This window comes from Lontra canadensis, unplaced genomic scaffold, assembly GCF_010015895.1.
Source record: "Lontra canadensis isolate GAN:19392208 unplaced genomic scaffold, GSC_riverotter_1.0 scaffold43, whole genome shotgun sequence".
NCBI lineage: Eukaryota > Metazoa > Chordata > Mammalia > Carnivora > Mustelidae > Lontra > Lontra canadensis.
The window spans coordinates 1,998,242-2,016,386 of record NW_022631037.1 but is presented as its reverse complement, the minus strand read 5'-3'; the positions used below and the strand labels follow the sequence as shown (position 1 = coordinate 2,016,386).

Here is an 18,145-nt window from a genome sequence, read left to right as displayed (position 1 = left end):
GAAATCAAACTGATTTCCACGTAATTCTCCGATTTCTGATGTGAACCCTCTTGCATTGTAAATTCACTGGCAAGGAGAACGGGCCTGGGACGGGGTCATCTTACACTGGCTGGGGCACCCAGCAGATGGCGCTATCTTAGTAGCCGCCAGCTGGCTGTCCGGTCCCCAGGGCTCACCGCCTCCGCCGAAAGCTTCCCGGCCCTCTCTCACTCCCCTCTCTCTCCTCCTCCCCACGGAGCCCGGGCCCACGTGACCTCCAGGCGGCCAATGGGCGAGCAGAGAGGGCGAGCTGGTCCCTGTGGCCGCCATTAAAGCGAAGGGAAAACCCGTGAATTCGGATTAAAGGGGGAAAAACACCGCCCGCTGGGCCCACAAAATGGGGGAGACTACGGCGTCTGGGCGGTGAGGCCGCAGTAGAGCAGACATTAGGCCAGCTTGGCCCAGGGACGACACGAAGACATAGCCAGAGAATGGTTTGAGCCCGCAGACGCCGCCACCACCTCCGCCACTGAGGAGATTCTGGGCTTAAGGACATCGCCGCTGCCGGGCCGGGGGCCTGGGCTTCTCTCCCGGTTCTTGCCCTTCCTGCCCCTCTGCGGGCGCTTCCCCTCCCGGGAGAACCCTCCAGGGCTTGGGCTCTGCCCTTTCGGACTCGATTTTAATTATTTATTGTGTAATTTATTATTTTTTCTTGTGGAAGGGGCACATATCTCCTCCGTCGCCCAGAGAGGGACAAGCGTCCGCGGGCTCCGCGGCGGCCGCACTCCGGCCCGCGGGGCAAGCGCGGCGCGGCCCTCCCGCCGGCCCTGGGCCCCGGGCGGCTAGGTGCCGGCCGGGCGGCGGGGGCTGCTCGCGGCGGCGGGGGGGTGGGTGGGGAGGGCGGGCGGCCCGGCGGCCTCCTCTTCCACCGCTCCCCCAACCACCACCCCCCCGCCCTCCCCGGTGTCTGTGTTTCTCTCTCTGGTCGGAGGCGGCGGTAATGGCGGATGGTGGGTTGTGGCGCCGGCGGCGGCTGCTGTGAGGGACGATGAGTTCCTCCTTCGTGCCGAACGGGGCCAGCCTGGAAGATTGTCACTGTAACCTCTTCTGCCTGGTGAGTGCAGGGGCCGCGGGCGGGGGCCGCGGCAAGCGGGGCGGTGGGGGAGGGGGCCGCGAGGTGCGCCCTTGGGCCGTGGGGGAGGGGGTCCGGGTCTGATCCAGATGCCCGAGTCCCTAGGCTAGGCCCAGCCGGAGCCGGCGCGGCGGCCGAGCTCCGCACCCACCCCCTGAAACAGGTTCGTTCACCCACCATCCTAGACTCTGGTTAAGGAGTGCAGGCTTTTTTTTTTTTTTTTTTTTTTTTTTTTTTTTTTTCTTGTTTCCGACTCTTCTTCACCGTAGTCTTGTCTTCAACTTGTGCTCCTATCTGGCAGGACAGTCACATTTTCCTCTGTGTTTCTTGCTTAACTATTGCTTTTCTCCTTATTGACCACGTATCCCTTCTTAACACTTTCCATTATTGCCCGTTCTCCCAGTGCCTTTATGCCTCACTCTGGTAATTTGGTTTCCCCCAATAAACAGGACACCGGAACTTATGTACTAAAAATCTCTTCGTTTTACATTTTCTAATGAGTCGAACTAACGGAAGATTAGTTTCTTCCTTAGATGAGTTAAGATCTCTCTGTGAAAATCAGTAGATACCGTTTCATATGTTTTCTCTTTAAACTTTGAGGACAGTTTGCCATTTTGACAATTTCTAGCCATCTTGCTTTTATTAGAACATTATGTTTGTGTGAGTGAAACGGGCTAATGGAGGTTCTATGGTTTTGCACTAACTTTTATTATTATCATTACTTTTTTGTATTTGTTTTGCTTGTATTTTTAGAGTGCTTTGAGCAGGCTGCTCCTCCTTTTATTGAAAACTCTAGGGAAGCTGGATGCAGGAATGACAATTGTATAGGTTGGCCCAGTTCTGGGAACGGCCACAGTTAAGACTTTGAAAACTACCAACTGTTGCAAATATTTAGTCCTCTGTTGGACAGTAGCTTAGCTCCGTTCATGATTTAAAGTTTCAGTGACTTTCTTTTTTCATTTTTTGTGTGCTAGGAGAAATACTAAGAGTATGTGATAGGTAAGTGAACTGAGTGGGCGGAGCACAACTAGTTGGCAAGTGTAAACTGCCAGTCATGTATCAGCAGTTTCATTTTTGGCACGTTATGCTTTGCACCTCTAAGTTAAAGAATAATTGAATTTCTTCTCTTGAATTTCTTTCACCATGCCAAATTGGGATTTTTAATGCCGTCTCTTAGAAAATGTTTTCTTGTATAGTGTCCATTAATCAGCATCTCTTCGGATGCAGCAAAACATAACAGCAGGTTTTACATTTGTCTTCTTTGACTCTATTTTTAGTACTTTTAAGATCAAGTTCTTTGAAAGTAGATTAGTACAAATCTGACAGTTCTTTGTGAGCACCTATTTCACTTTTCCTAAAAGGGGTATGTGAAGAACTAACAATTTTTTCAGTTATAGTTCACATTTCTTTTCATTAGAGCCATCACTTCTATACACATGAAATGATGAGTCTTTTTTTTTTTTTTTTTTTAAGATTTTATTTATTTGACAGATCACAAGTAGGCAGAGAGGCAGGTGCAGAGAGAGAGGGGAAAGCAGGCTCCTTGCATAGCAGAGAGCCCTATGTGGGGCTCCATCCCAGGACCCTGAGATCATGACCCTAGCTCCAGGACCCTGAGATCATGACTCTAGCCGAAGGCAGAGGCTTAACCCAAGTGAGCCACCCAGATGCCCTGAAATGATGAGTCTTTAAAAATTAATTTTCTGTTATATGTTTGACACCAGGGAATAAACATGACCAGTTGGAACAGAACTTAGAGGAAATGTTTACTAAGTGTGCTGTATTAAAGTACATGTTTATATTTAACATTGTTAAGTTTCTTTTATTTATTTATTTAATTTTATTTTTCTTTGGGACACATTGCTATTCAGTGACATGTCAGTGTTAATAGTTTGGCTGTTGAATGATCAAAGAATCATTTTTTTTTGTCAGCTGCTTTAATATCTTACGTATATATTGAAAAATTGTAATGTCTCAATGAAATGAGCTTTAAGAGAAAGTACTATTGACTTTGAATATGCGGTAATAATCATGCTTTCTTTTCTTTAGGCTGACTTGACGGGAATTAAATGGAAAAGATATGTATGGCAAGGCCCAACTTCTGCCCCTATTCTGTTTCCGGTGACAGAGGAAGACCCCATTTTGAGCAGTTTTAGTCGCTGCCTTAAGGCAGATGTACTTGGTGTTTGGCGGCGAGATCAAAGACCTGGAAGAAGAGAATTGTGGATATTTTGGTGGGGTGAAGACCCCAATTTTGCTGACCTTATTCACCATGACTTGTCAGGTGAAAGCAACTTATTCTTTTTTTTTTTTTAAGATTTATTTATTTATTTGACAGAGCACAAGTAGGGGAAGCAGCAGACAGGGGGAGAAGCAGGTTCCCTGCTAAGCAAGGAGCCCAATGCAGAACTTGATCCCAAGACTTTGGGATCATGACCTGAGCTGAAGGCAGACAGAAACTTAATGGACTGAGTCACCCAGGCGTCCCACAACTTATCATTTCTAACTAATGATTTATAGCAACATTATATACTTTTCCTAAAAATCATTTATATTACAAATTATGATTTTTTTTTTTCTGTGAAACACTGTTAGGTGTTAAGCCAGATAAAAATTTAGCTTACTGTTCTATTTCACTGTGGTTGTTTTATTTTATGTAAATTTATCCATTTTATGGCAGGGTTTAGCCTTGAATAATTGTTCTTTCACCACCCAGCTTCCTTGTGAATTTCTTGCAGACAGGGAAGGCATGTTATTTAAGAAAAATGGAATGGGGGAGCATAAAGTTCCTGACAAAGTCATTTGCAGGCACCTCTAATTCACCATTTGAGTCCATTCTGCCACTGCTCTCTCTTGTATGACTATGCAGACAGTTGTAGGAGTATCTAGAAACGTTGTAACTTTTTCATGTGTTTTTTAAAGTTATATATTTTGTTGTTAATTGTGGTTGTACTAACATATGAAAGCATATGTTAATTTTGTTATTTTTTGAGAGTGATTCTTTTAGATATTGTTCCTTCAAAGACTGACTAAAATGAGACTAGTGCCAACTTGTTTAGGTTATTTAGGACATGGAATCATACTCTGTAAAGTTACACAGAAATAATTTTATTATGAACCTATAGTAAGACTACTTAGGACCAAATACTACTTTAGAAAGAGACTATCTCTTCATGTAGTCAGTGAAGCTTGTGCTTGCTTTAGACTCTTAAGAGTTAATGTTAACTGAATCTCAGGATAGGAATGTAAATGATTAGTTATTTGCTGCAAGGTACCATGGACTTCAGCAAGATGTTTGGTAATGATTCTTGCTTGACAGGTAAATTTTGGATTTTTAGGTAACTAAAAAAAGCATTTTTATTTGAAATTGAGTACTCTGAAGTTTCTGTTACTGTCCATTTGGCTTATAAGACCTGTTTTATTTTTGGATATAATGTAATCCAGGTGACTGTCTGAAGACATTAAGAACACTAATGTTTCTGTAGAAATGTATGTGTTACATTTGTTTTGATAGTTCCTTTTACCTTCTAATGAACAAAGCCTTTGGTGCTAATCTTTATTTTTGAGAGTGATTATAATTCTTTTCTGATAAATGCTTTTTAGCTTTTCTGGCTTTCCTAAGAAGATCTCTGCTGGAGATATTTGTCCTTCCTTCTGAATATGGTCTGAGTATGCAGTGTAGTTCTAAATATGTACAATGATATCTTCACATATGTATGTGTATGTATAAGTATATGTGTATGCACACACACACACACGTGTCAGGATATGACATTTCTCTATTAAGCTTGCAGGCTTCCTTTTTCCTTCCATTGACTTTGGTATGGTGGAATTATTTTATTCTTTATTTTAAGTGGTCATAAAGACCTTAACTAAAATGTGTGGAGACTGTTTTAATGTTATTGATAAACTATGCGCTATATAAACTAGTTGATAAACTGTATACTATATATGAACTGTAATGCTGACTTGGGGATTTCAATATTGATAAAGTTGGCAGAGCATTTGAACAGACCATTTTCCCCCCAGATTTCATATAATACATTTTGTAGAATCAAAGATAATTTTAACAGATGTGTAGTACTTAGTTTTACTGTAGTAGGACTGTTCTTTTCAAAGCCTATTAAAATTAAATGTGAGCTGTCTTGATATATATTAAAACACTATGTGGATTTTTCCTCCTAAATTATGAATTAAATATGTTTTCTCCTAAATGGGCTACAGTTTAAAAAATTGCTTCTGTGGTTTAACTTTGCTTTTTTTGCATAATTTTTAAAAATGGTAATACCTGTAGTTTTAAAATATTGATCTTGAATGTGAATGAATATAATTTTGGAAGATTAGGTTTTAATTGTTAGATTTTGCTGAAGGCCATTGAATGATAATTAACTTTGAAAAACTTATCAGAGTGAAAGAATTGAAATAGCAAAGCAAAATATATTAGGAGTAGTATATATAATCGTAATTACCATTCCAAAGCCTGTTCTGTACTATTTTAAACGATGTTTATAGTCAGTAGTATTTATGTAATGTTTTAGCTTTTTTCCTCCCTAACTTGTCATTTACTTCAGAATGTTGTTACTTATATCAGACCTATTTTAAAGAATAATAAGGTCTTTTCAGATGGAGTATATTTGTCTCGCCCTTTTCTTTGCTCCAGGGATACCGTCTGCCTCCCTTTTGGGATAATTAGTCTGCCTCTGTCTCTCTGGCTAACTCCTTTTTCATTTCTTTCCATCTGTGGCACTCTATTCCCTTCTTTTAAGCTCCCCTGAGAAGAGAGCAGCTGGACAGTAGGGGTGGCATCAGCTGCAGGAGGCAGTCCTGAGTTCCAAGTGGAGGTGTAGCACTGAGGAAAGGGGAACCGGAAGGACCCAGGTGGTAACTAAAAAGCTGGTTAATTTAGTTTGAGCTTGCTTTTTGCAGGCTCAGGCAGTGCCCTTCTGTTTGGCTTAGCACCTACCACATCTTGTTACTGAAATGTTTGTGATTATGGTGTTATTTCCCTTCTTGATGAGGGAAAGAGGGAAGGCATTCTATTTTGCAAATATTAGAATTCTGTTTTTCTTATTAACTGAAATATCCAGTAATAAAAGTATAGAATTGCTTTTGCTCAGCCCTTTATTTTCTTTCATGTCCCCTATAGTGTATTTTAAAAAATAAACTTTTAATTTTAAAATTGTTTTAGATTTATACGGAATTTGGGAAGATAGTATAGTAAGTTCCTGTATAACCCTCACCCAGCTTTTTTTATTGTTACTACCATGTATTGTGTACATTTTGCACAACTAATGAACCAATATTGATGCTGTTATTAACTAAAGCCTGTACTTTATTTGGATTTCCTTTATTTTTACCCAGAGTTCTTTTTCTATCCTGTGTTCTCATCCGGCATACTACATTTAGTTGTGGTGTCTCCTTAGGCTATTCCAGATTGTGATATTTTCTCACACTTGCCTTGTTTTGATGATCCTTGATAGTTTTGAAGAGTCTAAACAGGTTCTATGGTGCATTTTAAATTTTGCCTGTCTGAATATCATGTGGCATGTGTTTCGGTCATTTTCATTTCAAGTGTAGATGAGATATAGAAACAATGTAAACTTAACTTTATTGCTAATTGGTGAAAATCTGTTAACAGCAAACCAAATCTAATTTGATACATACTTTAAACCCCCTGTAACTTGTTTTGTAGCAGTAGCAGTCAGTACTGTTTAGTAATTTGCAAAGACCTAATGATTTTTGGGTTAGAAGTTTTGTTAACTAGTAATAGCTTAACTATAACATTCTAGGGAGAGATTTGTTCAGAATATCCCTTGAATCCCAAAGCCAAAAACTTATTTTTTTTTTTTAACTTTTTGCTTTGCTTCCTCTAAGCGAATGGTTAGTTGAATCAATATTATTATGTTTTGTAGAAGAAGGATTAGGGAACAAAACTCTCCGATTATAGCTTTTTAAATTTTATTTATTTATGCATATTTTTAATTTAAAATATGTAGCAGACCTCATTTAGTGGTTATATGATAGAGGTATAAAATCGGTGCTGGGAAAATTTTAACTTAATTCCTCTGGTCATAACTCTCTGTATAATAGATAGGACTGATTGGTTCTTATAAGTGTACTATTAGTTTTCATCAAAGCAAGATTGTTTTATTACCATTAATGTGTCCTTGAACGAGAAGAGTTTTCGGGTATTTTTCTTTTGTGCCTTAGCCTTTTTGGAACTTAATTGCTGTCATTATTGGCTTTTAGTCCTCCCCTTAAGACAAAAATAAAAATAAAAACTACTCCCTCTCATGAGGTTGCATCTTTAAAAAAAAAAAAAAATTATAGCAAGCTAGACTGCGATGAGACTCTTTGAGAAAACTGATACCTTGAGAACTAAAAAAACAGACTCAGGCAGGGCTAAAAATATTTGTTATTTTTTCTGGCTCCTGCGGTGTATATATGGGATTTTAGTAACTTGTCCAGATACTTTCATTATACCAGAATTTCATCATAATACTTTTAAACTAAATGGGCCATTGGTTGCTCTTAGAATTTAATTTTAGATTCTTTTATTGAAGGTTGTTAATTATAGTGGAATTTTAACCTTAAGTGGCAGCTTTAAGAGGATTGAGAAACAGATAAATAGCAGCCAAGTATAGGAATCTAGTGTCAGCCAAATTAAAAAAAAAATTGTTATGTGCCCCAGCTGGCCTAAAGGGAGTTAATTCATTTCTATCTTCTGTTCCGTAGTTTACTTGTGACCCAACTTTTTGTATTATCTAGTCTTCTAGGGACAATTTTGCTTGCCATTTTTCTTTTATGTACTGCCCATTTTGAGCAAAAACATACATCTTTTAAATTTTCAAATCAAAGATAATTATTTTATCAACATATATTCAGGGGATTTTTAAACCAGAGGTTTTCAGGTTTTGCCAGAGATCAGTGGTGCTGCCAGCTTAACGCTCTGAGTAATATTTGTTGAATGAATGGCTTTGAAAGAGCAATTATTATTTAAGACAAACACTGATTTAGATATTTAAACATTTCTCTTTATTCTCTGAGGAAATTCCGGTATTTTCTATAATTTTTGACCCATTCGTTATTCATTAGTATATGTTGTGTTTTAAAAGCTTGGCAGAATTGTTTAGGAAAAGATACCTTTTTTACTGGTTTATTACTGTGGAGTTATTTAAAGATGTCAGTTCTGAGAAAAATGCTGAATGCGAGTACTGGGTGTATCAGCTTTTTTGTTTTTTCATTTTTTTTTCCACTCAGAATTATTTTGTTGACCGATCACATAGTTTGTGTCATCACTATAATCTATCCTTAGGAAGATTTTTACGGTAATCAAATTTAGCATTTGAACTTTTGTATTGTTTTCTTCAAATATTTTAAAAAATTTTCAGGTAATGACGACAAAGAGTTCTAATCTAAGAGTTCTAATGGAAAAGTACTATGAACAAAATTGAATCTATTATCTTTGGGGATACAGAGACGAGGAGAAAAACATTTATTTAAATGCATTAAGTAGACTTTTTCCATTAGGCTGTGGTTGATTAAATTCAAAAGAGCTAGGTAAAGATTTGCCATGTGTTCCGTCTATTCTGTTCTCTGTTAAAATACTGGTATTGAAATTTAGGGGCTGGTTTTAATTAGTGTAAGAGTGCATATCACTGTTTTGGGTGTGTTGATTGTACCATTTCACTTTTCATATCTGAATACACATGTAGAGAAGTACTTTTGCTATGCTTATTATAACATCAGGATATTAGAAGCTTGGCTGAGGTAGGCTCTTATTTCTAGGTGACCTCCCCAGGCCCCCCACACACCAAGAACAAAACAAAAAAATCATCAGGCTTTTCGTTGAACATTATTAGGACTTATTTCCTCAGCAGTGAAAAATGGAATTGTTGCTTAGTGTAATAGTTGCTTAGTTACTTGCTATAGGTGAAGATAACAGATATTTGTTGGCTTAGAAAACCCTAACAGGTGGTCCCTTCTTCGTTTTATGCATAACTCCCATTTAGTGTTAATGAAAATTGTGGGTGTTTGAGGGCATAATGTAAAATGAGGATTAAGTTAACCTAAATTTCTCTACATAAAAGCATTAAATTCACCTGATTCCTTAGATAAACTTTAGAGCAATGAGGGAGAAATGCTTGAATATTAGTACTGACTGAATTTTTAAATTATATTTAGTATTCTTAAACCTTCAACTTCAGGTTTAGCTGAGATAGACTTTTAAAATAAAAATCTTGAGAATTTTATGTAAAAAATGTATGTAAGTTACTGTATTACAGACTTCTGTTATTCCAAAAACTTTTTTATTTACTCTTTGTGGGAAGAAGACAGATTCATTCTCAAGTTTTTTTTGTTTTTTTTTTTTTTTTTTTTTTTAAAGATTTTATTTATTTATTTGACAGAGAGATCACAAGCAGGCAGAGAGGCAGGCAGAGAGAGAGGAGGAAGCAGGCTCCCCGCCGAGCAGAGAGCCCGATGCGGGGCCCGATCCCAGGACTCTGAGATCACGACCCGAGCCGAAGGCAGCGGCTTAACCCACTGAGCCACCCAGGCGCCCCTCATTCTCAAGTTTTGAATGAATAATTTTCTGATATTCAAAGTTTATAGTAACTGAACAACTTTGATATGTAATGGTAACAACTCTGTGTCTGGATATTTGTGGCTTTAAAACTTAAAACTAGTTAAAAATATTTTGGCAAAGTTTTCTTGTGTAGGACAAATGTTATAACCATTGTGCTTCTCAGAAGGTAAGGAGTTTTGAGGTAAAGAGCAATAAAAATAAAGTATACTTAATAGATTACAAAGAAGTGAAGAACTGGGAGATATTCCTAGCATAACTGGAAATTAAAAGCATGTGTATTTTTGATCATAAATCACAATTTGAGGTAAAACTCTTAATGTGACTAATTTTGAAATGACAGAATCTGATTAGGCTGAAAGCAGATTAAGATTTTTTTTTTCCTCAGTAACTCACAAATATACTTGTGATCTAGACCCTGAAATAATTAAAGTGAAGTCACTATGTGCCATGTCCCTTTTCTTCTAGCCTACTGTTTTCTTTAATAAAGTGAAACTTGTTAAGTTTTGGCTTTATATGGACATATATAAGGTTATCTACAATATAATAGAAAATAAAACCTTTTTCTCTTTAATATTAATGATTTAAAATTATTCCAGCCCTCAAGTATTGTCACTTTTTGACGTTTACATCATTTTTTTTAAAGCTTACCTTTTTGGAAAAACAGTTGACTTGAAAGACTTGCCTAATTTAGGAAACAATTTAAAGAACAACGTAAAATCAACATTAACCTTTGTAGTTGCACAAATTTCTAGTGCAGTTAAAGTCCACTGTCACTTTGCTTTTTAGTCTACCCATTTGTTGTGTAGATTATGAATATAAACCACGTGTCCCTCTTAATACATGCTTCTGCCTTTATTCAGAAGCATCATAGTTTATTATTATTCTTTGGGTATAGTGGAGACATTTTTAGTGTTGAATTAAGAAAGATTTTATCATTTATTTTTTACTTATATTGAAAGATGACCTGTATTTATAAAATTTTATATATTTATAAAATTTATAAAAATTTTGTAAAATGTTTATGAAGGTGTATAGGAATGATATAAATTATATTTGAAATAGTAAGTTAAAAGCTCAGTTATCATTTGTAGCAGGATTCATTGGATGGTTTGTTAAAGATATGAAATGGATAGAGAATAAATTTTTTTGAACTATATCTAGACTTAATTGAGAAATAACTATGTTAACATTTTTTTGTTAAGCTGAAGTGGTTAATAGATGGGCTGGCAAAATTGAGGCTGTATAGTTAGTAGGGTAGTTATAACTTTGTATTGAAAGTTCTATTTTTTTTTTTTTAAAGATTTTATTTATTTGATAGAATACGACCAGGGGAAGGGGCAGAGGGAGAAGTGGACTCTCCACTGGACAGGGAGCCTGATGTGGGACTCCATCCCAGGACCCTGGGATCGTGACCTGAACTGAAGGCAGATGCTTAACGACTGAGCCACCCAGGTGCACCAAGACTTAAATTTTAAATACAACGTCTGGGGCGCCCGAGTGGCTCATTCGGTTAAGTGCCTGCCTTTGGCTCAGGTCATGATCTCGGGGTCCTGGGATGGAGTCCTGGGTCTGGCTCCCTGCTCAGCAGGGAGACTGCTTCTCCCTTTCCCTCTGCTGCACCCCCTGTTTGTGCTCTCTATGTCAAATAAGTAAATAAAATCCTTTAAAAAATGTAAGTCTTTATATTTTAAAATTTCTTCAAGTGGGGATCCTATATTGAATAGTAATCATGGGACACATTTGGTTGAAATGAGACCTAAGGTGGCCAATAATGCATCCCTTGTTGGGCTCTGTGCCACAAGCTTCCTTTTTATTCATCACTTATTTTTATAGTTGAGTCATGGATTAGAATGCTGATGGACCTAAAATGTTATGAGTTAATTACTAACTGGCTAGGTTTTTTTTGGCAGGCTGAATGACTGGAGGAATTAGGACAAAGTAACTATCAAGTGAGCCAACTTAGAAATTGGCATCTTAGGTAGAGTACCTAATGTTTCCCAGCTTAATACAGATGTTCTTTGCATTGATATAGAAACCAAACCAGTATGTTTGCAGTATATCATTGACTTTTTACGCGGTAGGAAAATAGTTTTCAGGTACTTTAATGGAATACATGACACTTAACGTGTTTTGCTCCTTATGGAGTAACTTTGAAACCTGATTATTTTAAAGTCTAGAGATACGTTGAAGTGGTGGTAGCTCAGTATTCTGCGGTTTAGTAGGGTTTATGTAGTAGGGTTCATGAATTTAAACCATAACACTTTTTACTTGGCTCTGAGTAGATATAGTGCCACTACTTTACTTTTTGTTTCTTTCATTTCTCTTGTAGAAGAGGAAGATGGAGTGTGGGAGAATGGACTTTCCTATGAATGTCGTACTTTGCTGTTTAAAGCAGTTCACAATCTGTTGGAACGGTGTTTAATGAATCGGAACTTTGTACGCATTGGCAAATGGTTTGTAAAGCCTTATGAAAAAGATGAAAAACCTATAAATAAAAGGTAAGCTATCTTATGTAAACTCTTAACATTTTTTGGGATTGGTAATTTTTATAGCTTTACAGAAAATGTAGACTAAAAGAAGCTGTCATATAGACATATGCAGGAGGTTAACTTCAGCAGAGTACTGTAAGTATTCAGTTTTCCTTGACCACTTCATCCTTTCTTTTATGCATTTTAAGAATTCTCTTGAAGTGGGAATAGGCTGTGTGTCTAATGACCTAAATTTTGGTTTGGGATGATAGAAAAAATGTGGAATGAAAGCAGAGGCTTAAGCAGTGAAGTATACTTTTTTAGTAGTAGTGCAAATATATTTACAGTACTGTTAAAATTAAGTAACATTAATACTTATTAAAGATAGTGATCTGTAGTTGTGTTTTGGATTGAGTTAACCCTCTCATTCCCAAACCTCTAATTTTGCTTTAATTAAAGTAATTTAAATTTGTGTTTTTCTATATAAGACATATTTACTCTTGGAGTGTAATTTTCTTGAACTTTGAGTTAAGCAAATTTATGACACTAATTGTAGAATAGTTGCAGATAGAGACACAGAAGACTTTAAGATAATTTCTTTTCCTGTGTAGTTAAAAGCTTTAGATTGCTGGAATGCCTGGGTGGCTCAGTCGGTTAAGCCACTGCCTTTGGCTCAGGTCATGACCCCAGGGTCCTGGGATCGAGTTCTGCATCGGGCTCCTTGCTGGGCAGGGAACCTGCTTCTCTCTCCGCCTCTGCCTGCCACTCTGCCTGCTTATGTGTGCGCCCTTGCTTTCTCGCTCTCTCTCTGACAAATAAATAAATGAAATCTTAAAAAAAAAAACCAGAACTTTAGATTGCTACCATTCTGTTTTATTTATTTATTTATTTTAAGTTTTATTTATTTACTAATTTGGGGCGGGGGAGAGAATGTGTGAGAAGGGGGAGGGGCAGAGGGAGAAGGAGACAGAGAATCCCAGGCCGACTCCCCACCAAAAGCACAGCCTGATTCAGGGCTCTGTCCCATGACCCTGCGATCATGATCCAAGCCAAAATCAAGGGTTGGATACTCAGCCGACTGAGACACCCAGGCTCCCCAGTTCTCTTTGATTTAAATATGATACAAGATATATAGTCTCTTAGAAGATTGGGTCTTAAGCACTAGTTAAATTAGTGAGGCTTGAAGAAAGATGAAACCAAAGATGGGATGTGAGAGAAAAGGCAGTTTTTTAGTTTTCCCAGAAAGATGTGAGGATATGAAGGAAACATTTGGTTATGTTGTATCATTGTTTTTTTTTTTTTTTTTTTTTTTAAGATTTTATTTATTTGTCAGAGATATCACAGGTAGAGAGGTAGGCAGAGAGAGAGGGGGAAGCAGGCTCCCTGCCGAGCAGAGACCCCCAATAAGGGGCTCTATCCCAGGACCCTGGATCATGACCCGGGCTAAAAGCAGAGGCTTAACCCACTGAGCCACCCAGGCATCCCTATGTTGTATCATTGTTGAGATGCCATCTTTTATGTCACTTTTTAAAGTATTTTTTTGAAAAGATTTTATTTGAGATAGGGAGCCCATGGTGGGTAGGTAGAGGCTGGGGAGGGAGGGGCGGATGGACAGGGAGAACCAGACTCCTGTCTGAGCGGGGAGCCCAGTGTTAGATTCGATTCCAGGATCCTGGGATCATATCTGAGCTAAAGGCAGGTGCTTAACCTGCTGAGCCACCCAGGTGTCCCCATCTTTTATGTCTTATGTACACATTGTTTTCAGTGTGTATGAGTCTTCAAACTTCTCTTTTTAGTTTTAAACATTTTTTTTTTCCAGATTTTATTATTTATTTGACAGAGAGAGTCAGTGAGAGAGGGAACACAAGCAGGGGGAGTAGGAGAGGGAGAAGCAGACTTCCCACTGAGCAGGGAGCCTGATGACCCTGGGATATGACCTGAGCTGAAGGCAGATGCTTAACGACTGAGCCACCCAGGTACCCCTCTTTTTAGTTTTAGTAGGATGGATGAGTAGATAAGCCTGGACAAATCAAGGTTCTTTCATTTTCTTTCTTTTTGAAAATGAACATAAATCTTTATTGTCAACAAAAATATTGTACAAGTTGGGAATGAATTCAGTTGCAAAAGAGAGAACACCTAACTACTTGGCTATGTAGGAATTGATTTTCCTTGGTAGCAAGGAGTCTGGAGATAGGTAGCCCAATACTGGTGGGTCTGTTCAATAATGTCATCAAGGACTGGTATCTTGGAGTTTTCTGTGATGTATCTTTAGCCTTTAGCTTTCATCCACTTGGTCCCCAGGAGTGTTGCCTTTCTGGATTCACTCACAGTGAAATGAGATAGGAAGAGGAAGGGAGAAAGCAAGAAAGGGTGACCCTTGGATCAGAAAATAGGTTCTTCCCTAGAGACTTTAGCTGACCTATCTTTGGCTACACCAACCAAGAGAAACAAATATTTTTTATGTGGGAGGGAGCATTGCCTCTCTGAACAAAATAAGGCTCTGGTTTGTAAGAAGAAATGGAGAAGAGACATTAAGTAGGCAATAAAAAGAAGGGGAAATAAATGTCAGGTTGGTAATTAGCAGTATTCACCATATACATTAATAAAGTTTTAAGAAGTCGAGCTGATAACTGAGATTTAAAATGATAAAAAGCTGCCATCTGACCACCAAATACTAGATGTGCTCCTCAGAAGCATTCCCTTTTAATTCTTTTAACTTAATTTACCTATTTAAAAATTTAAAAGTAGGGCTCCTGGGTGGCTCAGCTGGTTAAGCGACTGTCTTCAGCTCAGGTCATGATCCTGGAGTCCCAGGATCGAGTCCTGCATCAGGCTCCCAGCTCCATGGGGAGTCCATGTCTCCCTCTGATCTTCTCCCCTCTCATGCTCTCTCTCTCTCAAATAAATAAATAAAATCTTTTTAAAAAATAAAATTTAAAAGTAAATAACATGCTGATTCTCGAGTTTTTAATTATTTCAGTTATTTAGTATTAACCTATTGACTTTTTAAAAAAAGATTTTATTTATTAGAGAGAGAGAGAGAGAGAGAGAGAGTGCAAGCAGGGGGAGAGGGATAGGGAGAGAGAGAATCTCAAGCAGACCCTGTGCCGAGTGTGGAACCCAAGCGTGTGGAGCCCAATGTGGGCTCGATCCCATGACCTTGACATCATGGCTTGAGCTGAAATTAAGAGTCAGATGCTTAACCAGCTGAACTACCAAGGTGCCCCTATATATATTGACTTTGATAGTTTAACTATTTTACATTCTTCCCCCTCCATGCCAACCACTTGTATACACTCCACTTCCTTTGCTTCTTATCTTGCCAATAAGTTTATAAGAGTTGGTGAAAACAATAGCTGTTGTTTATACTATGATTATATAAATACTATTTGTAGCTGAGCCATATAGTATATTAGAATTATGTTCCATTTTCTCTGTATCTTTTTGTTTTCTTCAGTGTTACGATTATCTTTTTTTTTTCCACTTAATTATCTATCTCAGATGTTGGTGAACTACCACTCCACAGGGTAAATATAGCCTACCATGTGTTTTTGTAAATAAAATCTTACTGTAACACAGCCATTTTCATTCATTTATAGATTATTTTATGCCTGCTTTCATACTATAGCAGAGTTGAATAGATGTGATAGGACAGATGGACCCACAAAGCGTAAAATCGTTATCCTATAATATTTACTCTCTGGCTCTTTGCAGATGAAGTTTGCTGACCTCTGATCTAAGTACCTATTTGTGATCTAAGTACCTATTGGTGATTCCTTCCTCGAGGATCTACCAGAATGAAAATCTCGCCTCTCTACCTTTAAGGAGTTTGTGTAATCTGTTGGTTTCTTTTTTCTTTTCTCTCTTGCTAATTAATATCTCTGTTTGAACTCTTCATTCTTCTGTTCCAGTTTGGACTGGTTGTTTTATATAGGCTTGTCTCACAGCAGTCATCTTGCGAATTCCCTTTGCCTCTTTTTGTTAGATTCCTTATTTCCTAGATCTTATAGATCTCATGTTTGCCTTTTTTGGGGGGGGGTGTCTTACTATTTTGGTAGTGCTCATCCACCAGTAGTTTCCTGAGAAGGGAATACATGACAAGTAATATTTTGGGATCCTGAATATACGAATTACCTCCTTTTCTACTCTTGAGGCTTCTGGGCACTAAAATGGCTGGAAATTCTATTTGTATGTGAATAGCTATGAAGTAGCAGGCTTTAGTAGATTGATTGGTCAAGGACCAAGCCATTTTATTGGGTGCCTGTTGCCCAGCTGTCTGTCTGTATGTGTCCCTCCCCACTCCCATCCTCTTAAAGTTAATCATTTTTCCCAGAGGAGTCCTTCAGGATCCTAACTAGGGAATATAAGCTTGGCTGTCAACATTTAGGGAGCCTACTAGGTAAAGCAGGCTGTCCTTATATATTTATATTAGGGAAACACTATACTTCTATGGTATTTAGATTTTCACTTAATTCTTTTAAATACATCATTTCAGCTGTATTTGCTATCTCTTAAGTGTCGAGTTCCTGTTTCATCCAATTTAAAGTGAACTTCTAACTTTTCTACTGATAGGGGATAATGTAAAGAACCTGTCTGCAGGATAGAGAAGTGGGTCTAGGAATCTGACTTAAGAACTTACTCAAGGACTTTCATTCCTTTTGTTTTTGGTTGCACCATGCATCCACTTTCAGAGATCTACCAGTATCTTCACTTTTGTGCCTTTCTGGGATTTTGTGGGTTTGATTTAGTTTGCATCTTGTTTTTTTCTCCCTTAGGCTTTATCTACTAAGCTAGTTACTATTTTTGCCTTTCTTTGTTAGCTCCCCAAATTTTGTGGCCAGTATTTGTCTGCTACCTTCAATTGTACCATTCTCTTTTTGCTCTTTTGCTGTCTATATGGAAGGTGTTTCACAGAGAAGTAGAGGTAAATGAATGTGTTCAATGAGCCATGTAAGATACTGGAAATATCTTTATTTCTCTTCATGAAGGAAGCTTTCTTTCTTTCTTTTTTTTTTTTTTTAAAGATTTTATTTATTTATTTGACAGAGATCTACAAGTAGGCAGAGAGTCAGGCAGAGAGAGAGAGAGAGGAGGAAGCAGGCTCCCTGCTGAGCAGAGAGCACAATGTGGGGCTCCATCCCAGGACCCTGAGATCATGACCTGAGCCGAAGGCAGAGGCTTTAACCCACTGAGCCACCCAGGCGCCCAGAAAGCAGCTTTCTTAATGGGCTTTTACTAATAGAACATGCAGCTTTTCATATTGGGGATTTCCATGAATCCAGTAGATTCTACTTGTTATTTACTTAGTATAATTAAACACTAGTGTGTTCCTGTGGGCTGACCCATTTAGAAGGGGAACTAAATTCAAGCTGTGTTTTATTAGAGGAGTGGTACCAGAAATAGTGTATGCTCTTCTGAGTTACTCTTGGAGGATCGTTGTGCTACAAAACTGATTTTATCCAGGACAGATAAATGCTGTTCTTCAAATCTTTTTTTGTAGGAACTGCCCTCTTACCTCCCCTCCCTTTAGAGAAGTAGAAAAATCAAGGAGATAAGCCTCTCAACTGCTTTTTTTTTTTAGGATTTTATTTATTTATTTGACAGCGAGAGATCACAAGTAGGCAGAGAGGCAAGCAGAGAGAGAGAGAGAGAGAGAGAGAGGAGGAAGCAGGCTCCCTGCCGAGCAGAGAGCCGGATTCGGGACTCAATCGCAGGACCCTGAGATCATGACCCGAGCTGAAGACAGAGGCTTCAACCCACTGAGCCACCCAGGCGACCCTGTCTCAACTGCTTTTAATTACGGTTTGGGACTACATATTTTTCCATTGAATTCAGTGGAATGATAATAGGCATGTAGATAATGAACTGGATTATAAATTACATTTCTGTCCCATTATGAGGTGAAACCATTTAGGGCCACATATACTATTTTTGTATACTGATCCAGTCACTTTCTGTTGAACTTGCATGAGCATTTTT

The 18,145-nt window shown here is 38.2% G+C and overlaps 1 protein-coding gene across 3 annotated transcripts in view; it reads left to right on the top strand.

Annotated features, from left to right (window-relative positions):
* The first annotated feature begins 874 nt into the window (after window positions 1-874).
* MED13 (mediator complex subunit 13) overlaps window positions 875-18,145 on the top strand; it is a 104,716-nt gene continuing 87,445 nt past the window's right edge. For 2 of the 3 annotated variants that reach the window (XR_004384302.1, XM_032871882.1), the window contains exons 1-3: window positions 876-1,093; window positions 3,161-3,395; window positions 12,028-12,196. Coding sequence is in view for 2 of the 3 variants with exons in the window: in XM_032871882.1 (XP_032727773.1) it covers window positions 1,028-1,093; window positions 3,161-3,395; window positions 12,028-12,196 (470 nt within the window). In the remaining variant the exon portion in view is untranslated. Of the gene's footprint in view, window positions 1,094-3,160; window positions 3,396-12,027; window positions 12,197-18,145 lie in introns of all 3 variants that reach the window. The other variant, XM_032871883.1, reaches the window with a different exon arrangement.